The sequence below is a fragment of the Borostomias antarcticus genome, assembly GCF_949987555.1.
Source record: "Borostomias antarcticus genome assembly, chromosome: 11".
NCBI classification, from domain to species: Eukaryota; Metazoa; Chordata; class Actinopteri; order Stomiiformes; family Stomiidae; genus Borostomias; species Borostomias antarcticus.
In genome coordinates, this window is record NC_140244.1 from 14,616,271 (window position 1) to 14,623,812 (window position 7,542).

At 53.3% G+C, this 7,542-nt stretch overlaps 1 protein-coding gene across 2 annotated transcripts in view; it reads left to right on the top strand.

The window, feature by feature from the left end:
• Nucleotides 1–7,542, top strand: part of itpr1a (inositol 1,4,5-trisphosphate receptor, type 1a) — a 154,159-nt gene that overhangs the window by 131,619 nt on the left and 14,998 nt on the right. For both annotated transcript variants that reach the window (XM_084446279.1, XM_084446280.1), the window contains 2 exons: nucleotides 3,265–3,440; nucleotides 4,725–4,889. In XM_084446279.1, the coding sequence (XP_084302405.1) occupies nucleotides 3,265–3,440; nucleotides 4,725–4,889 (341 nt within the window). The remainder of the gene's footprint in view (nucleotides 1–3,264; nucleotides 3,441–4,724; nucleotides 4,890–7,542) is intronic.

A 7,542-nucleotide genomic window follows, 5' to 3' on the forward strand; every position in this document is an offset into this window, starting at 1 on the left:
TTGTATTTGACCTGATTTCTTTATTTTCATGGCTCCGCCCATCACCAGCCCTGGCCGGAGGCGTTAAGTTTCCGGGTTTTCCGTCTGTCCGTCCCATTCTCCTGAACACTATGTTCAGTAAATAAACACTATGCTTGCAATGATAAAGCAACGTTTATTCATCTAATATTCAATGTTTGTTTTCTGTAGAATGACCCTAAAAGTCTTCTTCACTAGTCTTGACAGACATGGATGTAAACTGCTACATGGCTTGTTGGCGGAGTCATACAACCGTGACGCAGTATTTCTCGTTATAATGTTTTTTTTTCTATTGTTATCATTATTATTAATATTATTATTATTATTAGGGCCTGTGTTGGGCAGTGGAATGCAGGGATGAAGGGAGATGACACCACATGCATGACACCACGCACACATGCGCTCGCACACATGCGCACACACACATGCAACATGCATGCATACGCAAAGACAGGCATTGATGTAAATTCTCTATCCTTGATCTATACATGAAACCAGGGTTCTGGCAGAGTTGGGGCGGTGCAGTACACTTCAGTGCTGTGTGTGTGTGTGTGTGTGTTTGTGTGTGTGTGTGTGTGTGTGTGTGTGTGTGTGTGTGTGTGTGTGTGTGTGTGTGTGTGCCGCCCTGAGCCCATTCCTCATCAATCTTTCAGCAGGGGTATTTTTAGAGGCAGCTCTGTTATGTAAGTGGCACCTGTCATGTGATCCCAGGGAGGGGTGGGAGGAGCAGGGGGACATACTGCTAGCTCTCTCCCTCCACCAGTACGGCCTCTCTCTCTCCCTCTCTCTCTCTCCCCCACTCTCTCCTCCTCTCTCTCCCACTCTCTCTCTCTCTCTCTCTCTCTCTCTCCTCCTCCTCTCTCTCCCACTCTCTCTCTCTCCCCCACTCTCTCCTCCTCTCTCTCCCCCTCTCTCTCCCTCTCTCCCCTCTCTCTCTCCCTCTCTCCCTCTCACCCTCTCTCTCCCTCTCTCCCCTCTCTCTCCCCCTCTCTTCTGCCCCACATTCCTCCTCTTCATCCTCTCTTCCCTCTCAATCTCACACACTCTTCTCTTAGACTGTCCCCACGCCTCCCTCTCCTCCTGCTCTCTCCCTCCCTCCTCCCTTGCCTTTCTCTGTTTCTCCTCTCTCCCTCTCTCTCTCTCTCTTTCGCTCTCTCTTTATCTCCCTCTCCTTTCACATTTGTTTGTGCCCTCCCAGTCCTAGGCATACACACATACACACACATACACACACACTCAGTCAAACAGTGGTGTATGAAGTCCCAGGTTGAAAGAATGGGTCTGGTTACAGAGGCAGGCTAGGTTGTTAGGGGGGGGGCACCTGAAACCCCCCTGACTGTGACACTAATCCAGGATTTACCCAGGGTTCAGCAGAGCGCCAGGTGGGCTTTGACTAAAGCCTGGCTCAGGAGCACACACACACACACACACACACGCACACACACACACACACACACTGAGAAGTGTGTCATACTTAGGTGTGTTATGTAACCTGCTCGGTTTTGAGTCTGAAGTTGTCCTGTGTCCTGGGCAGCCGGCTAGGCAGAGGGAACCCAGCTTCCTGTGTCCTGGGCAGCCTGCTAGGCAGAGGGAACCCAGCTTCCTGTGTCCTGGGCAGCCTGCTAGGCAGAGGGAACCCTGCTTCCTGTGTCCTGGGCAGCCTGCTAGGCAGAGGGAACCCTGCTTCCTGTGTCCTGGGCAGCCTGCTAGGCAGAGGGAACCCTGCCTCCTGTGTCCTGGGCAGCCTGCTAGGCAGAGGGAACCCAGCTTCCTGTGTCCTGGGCAGCCTGCTAGCCAACCCTGCTTCCTATGTCCTGGACAGCCTGCTAGGCAGAGGGAACCAAGCTTCCTGTGTCCTGGGCAGCCTGCTAGGCAGAGGGAACCCAGCTTCCTGTGTCCTGGGCAGCCTGCTAGGCAGAGGGAACCCTACTTCCTGTGTCCTGGGCAGCCTGCTAGGCAGAGGGAACCCAGCTTCCTGTGTCCTGGGCAGCCTGCTAGGCAGAGGGAACCCTGCTTCCTGTGTCCTGGGCAGCCTGCTAGGCAGAGGGAACCCTGCCTCCTGTGTCCTGGGCAGCCTGCTAGGCAGAGGGAACCCAGCGTCCTGTGTCCTGGGCAGCCTGCTAGGCAACCCTGCTTCCTATGTCCTGGGCAGCCTGCTAGGCAGAGGGAACCCAGCTTCCTGTGTCCTGGGCAGCGGGAACCCAGCTTCCTGTGTCCTGGGCAGCCTGCTAGGCAGAGGGAACCCTACTTCCTGTGTCCTGGGCAGCCTGCTAGGCAGAGGGAACCCTGTGTCCTGGGCAGCCTGCTAGGCAGAGGGAACCCTCTGTCCTGGGCAGCCTGCTAGGCAGAGGGAACAACCCTACTTCCTGTGTCCTGGGCAGCCTGCTAGGTAGAGGGAACCCAGCTTCCTGTGTCCTGGGCAGCCTGCTAGGCAGAGGGAACCCAGCTTCCTGTGTCCTGGGCAGCCTGCTAGGCAGAGGGAACCCTGCTTCCTGTGTCCTGGGCAGCCTGCTAGGCAGAGGGAACCCTGCTTCCTGTGTCCTGGGCAGCCTGCTAGGCAGAGGGAACCCTGCTTCCTGTGAGCTTTGAACTGCGCAGTCACCATCCCTCTCTGGGATATCGTTCACACTCCTCTGACCGCTGGACGAAAACCTGCTTCATGCTTCTGATGAATGTCCCAGTCTAGCGCCTCACCTGGTGGGGAAGTAGCTCTGCTGCTCGGCCCGGCAGAGGGTCAGTGGTGGGCGTGTCCTGTTTACAAGCGGTTTCATAGTCCCCCTCCGCATGAAATCAGAGAGGGGGGTGGGGCTGTTAAAATGACACTGGTAGAACAGCTACATTGAAGTCCATAGCTGCTCTGCCGACCGTCTCATCGTCCACACCAGATGGTCAGAGCTCACCTCTTGTGGTACTTCCCCATTGACCATTTCATTTTGCTTTTAAAAACTAAAACTATGTGTTTCAGTGAAAGTCTAGTCTATTCTACCCAGGGACACTTCTTCTGTTCAAATCTCCAGACGTGTAAAGGCTTCCTGGCTTGTTTGATCCTTGTGTGGAGGGTCATAGGTCATAGGTTAGTGGGTCATATTCATTCAGAAAGACATTCCACGTTGCTGCTGCTCCATCATTGCAACAAAGGAGCATGCATCATTGGTGAGGGAAAACATGTTTACTGTGCACTTGTTGATTCTGTGTGTTTGTGTGTGTGCGCGTGTGTGTGTGTGTGCGTGTGTGTGCTTCCTCTAGGTACTCTGGAGCCCCACCTGTCTGCCCTGCTCTGGATGGGCATGTTGGCCTCGCTGGCCATCGTCATGGTGATGCCCCAGCCCCTGGGGGTCCGTGGCTTCATCCTGGCCTCCATCCTGCGCCTCATCTTCTCCGTGGGCCTGGAGCCCACCCTCTTCCTGCTGGGCGCCTTCAATGTACGGCCGGCCTCTCTCACACACCTCGTAGTGTGTGTGTGTGTGTGTGTGTGTGTGTGTGTGTGTTTAGGATGTGCGTACACTACTCCAACTAGAACCCGCACCTCCACCCATTCCAGCTCCAGTGCTCCCTCAGTCCCTCCCCAGTTCCCCCCCATCACTCTCCCCCTGCCCCTCCAGACCTGCCCCATGCCCCTCCCTCCAGACCTGCCCCTCCAGACCTGCCCCTCCCTCCAGACCTGCCCCTCCAGACCTGCCCCTCCCTCCAGACCTGCCCCATGCCCCTCCCTCCAGACCTGCCCCTCCCTCCAGACCTGCCCCTCCCTCCAGACCTGCCCCTCCCTCCAGACCGCCCCAGACCGCCCCATGCCCCTCCCTCCAGACGGCCCTGTGCCCCTCCCTCCAGACCTGCCCCTCCCTCCAGACCGCCCCATGCCCCTCCCTCCAGACCCCCCCATGCCCCTCCCTCCAGACCTGCCCCTCCCTCCAGACCCCCCCATGCCCCTCCCTCCAGACCTGCCCCTCCCTCCAGACCGCCCCAGACCGCCCCATGCCCCTCCCTCCAGACGGCCCTGTGCCCCTCCAGACCCCCGTGCCCAGGTGGCGGTGTCCTCCCCCCTGGCCTCGGCCCAGAACCTCCCTGGCAGCGCCCCAGTGTGTGGTCGGGTGTGAAGTGCGTCACTGGACCCTAGAGACTGACACCACCCCGTGCAGACAGCAAAAATTCCTTGGACGCTCCCATGCACACACACACACACACACACACACACACACACACACACACACACACACACACACACACACACACACACACACACTCTCTGTCCTCATCTGCCCCCCCTAAATCTTTCCCTGACCCCCTTGCCTTCCCTCTAGTCGTCAGTCTCCTCTCTCTCTCTCTCAGACCCTCCCTCCCTGTATGAACATCCACGGATAAACCAAGCCTCAGCCTCTCAGATCAGCACTATCGCTGCACAGATTCATTCATTCATTCACTCACTCACTCACTCACTCACTCACTCACTCACTCACTCACTCACTCACTCATTCACCCATTCATTCATGCATTCATTCATTCATTCATTCATTTATTCATTCAGTCATTCAGTCATGCATCCATTCATTCATGCATACATTCATGCATTCACTCATTCACTCATTCACTCACGCATTCATTCATGCATTTATTCATTCATTCATTCACATATTGCATTGACTCATTCATTGACTCGTGCATTCATTCATTCATTCATGTATTCATTCATTCATTTGTTTCCCCCCCAGGTGTGTAATAAGATCATCTTCCTGATGAGCTTCGTGGGGAACCGGGGCACGTTCACGCGGGGGTACAAGGCCATGGTTCTGGACGTGGAGTTCCTCTACCATCTGCTCTACCTGATCATCTGCAGCCTGGGCGTGTTTGTCCATGTCTTCTTCTACAGCCTGCTGGTGAGCACAGACACACACACACTCACTCACTCACACGCACACACACACACACACACACACTCGGGATCTTTGACACCTTCAGTAGGCAGGAAACCTCTGGGGCAGCACCTGGACCTGACCAATCAGAAGGCTGGGGCAGCACCTGGACCTGACCAATCAGAGCCCTTTCTGCGACGCGCTCGCCTACCAGTGCTGCATTGTTGTTTGTTTGTTGTTGTTGTCTTTGAGTGGTTGCTTTGGTGATGTGTGCTGCTGGTGTTTTAACAGTGTGTCAGAGGAGGTGGACGTGCCAGCTTAGTTTCCATTCTCTCAGCCCAAGAGCTGCACACACACATGTGACTGGTCCTTGGGGGGTCTACGGGAGTGACAGGGTGCTGAAAAGCTGGGTCATTCATGAGAGAGAGGGAGGGAGAGAGAGAGAGAGGGAGGGAGACAGACAGAGAGAGAGAAAGAGGGAGGGAGACAGACAGACAGAGAGAGAGAGAAAGAGAGGGAACAGTGAGAAAGAAAGAGAAGTGAGAGGAGAAAAAGCGAGGGAGAGAGAGAGAGAGAGAGAGAATAAAGAAAGAGAAGAGAAGCCCTCAGTGGAAGGGAACAGGCTCTGGAAGAAGCAGCATGGCAGGAGGAAGTAGATTATCTAAATGATTCCATCTTGGAAGTTTTCTATCAACTCTCTCCCGCCTGCTCCTGTCTGACCTCTCTCTAAAGCAGACTATATCCCACCAGGGACACAATGACCAGTCCTTACAGGCACCAGGCCTCGACACAAGACCTCTGCAGACCACATATTGGGAATACATGGGTTACTCTGTCAACTGAACGCATAATAAAGCGACATTAACAGTCGTAGAGGCAAAAACAGCCGAGGGCTCAGCTCACAATAATACAACCACATCAGAACAGATAGGAAGGGATACAATAGTCCATCGGCCTCGTGCTTGATTGGATTGGCTGCCTCGGCCTAGTGAGCAGTGCAACTGCTTCTTGAGCTGAACAGTCGAGAATATTTGAACTTTTATGGCGCATCTGAAAAGCGCTAGAAAACGGCGTCAGGCCGTGCGAGCGAGGAGCGCACAGACACCCTGGACCAGGAACACGTGGTTCTGCTGGCGAGGCGTGTCGAGCCACATGTCTCGCTGTGATCAGCCCTGTACTGAACACATGACTCACACAGGGGCTTCTTTAGCACATATTTACAGCTCACACTGGTTTTTTGTACTGTTTTAAACTGTCCTGTCCTGCACCCTGTCCTGCTCTACACCCTGTCCTGCACCCTGTCCTTCCTGCACCCTGTCCTGCTTGCACCCTGTCCTGCTCTTCACCCTGTCCTTCCTGCACCCTGCCCTGCCCTGCCCTGTCCTGTCCTGTCCTGTCCTGTCCTGTCCTGCCCTGCCCTGCTCTGCTCTGCCCTGCCCTGCCCTGCCCTGCCCTGCCCTGCCCTGCCCTGCCCTGCCCTGCCCTGCCCTGCCCTGCCCTGCCCTGCCCTGCCCTGCCCTATCCTGTCCTGTCCTATCCTGTCCTGTCCTGTCCTGCACCCTGTCCTGTCCTGTCCTGTCCTGTCCTGTCCTGTCCTGTCCTGTCCTGTCCTGTCCTGTCCTGTCCTGTCCTGTCCTGTCCTGTCCTGTCCTGTCCTGTCCTGTCCTGTCCTGTCCTGTCCTGTCCTGTCCTGCCCTGCCCTGTCCTGTCCTGTCCTACATGGTCTGTAGCAGCGTATGTCTTAACCGTAGTCCTATCCTAGTGTGTGTGAACCAGATACATGGCAATAAACACATCTTGAATCTTGAATCTTGTTAGATCTCAGTTGTACAATGTTGACGTCATCAGGTTTACTATCAGCTCAGTGTCCTCTATTGTGTTTCCAGTTCTCACACTGTGTTGGATCATAGTTGTCCAGCTCTCTTACTCCTCTGTGTTGGATCATAGTGTCCCAATGTCAAATCGGCAAGTGCATGAGGGCTCTCTGGCAGACATTTTGAGCCCTTTATGCCCCCTTACCGTAAGTCTGCACTTCTGCAGACTTCGCCTAAGGGAATTACCCACAGTTCATATCGTTGTGACGTGAAACACGGGGTTACCTGAAGAACAGCCAATAAACAAGTACGGACAGTTCAACCAACCCTAACGTTCACGTTACAAAACAAAATAGCCTATGTTTTCATGTTTTCAGCTGGACTTGCTTATCTGCACAAGTAGCCTTATAATTATTTTGGTTTCATTATTTTTAAGTATGGGTTATTAACCCCATGGGTTTGTATAATGTGATTTGTGTAAAAATATGTAGGCTATGGTTATAAATTACATCGATTTCTGTTGCTCTAAATCATATGATTTCCCAGTTAAAAGCAGTATGACATTAATCACCCATTTCGGTGCAGTGTTCTTTGAATTGAGATTTCCAACATGAATATGGAAAGAGTTGTGAGGTGCAGAAATGTGTATACATAATATATTATCATTCTTAAGTAAATACTTTTGGATTCATCACAAACAATAATCACAGGCAGTAATGTAGTTCGCATATGACCACAAAACGAAATGATTTCAACAAGTTGAACAGACATGTTTTAAGGGTAACACAGAGTTCGGATAATGTAAAGGGGATTTGACTCAGCCTAAAATTAATTTACATGAAGGCCTACAAGAAAAACTTGTA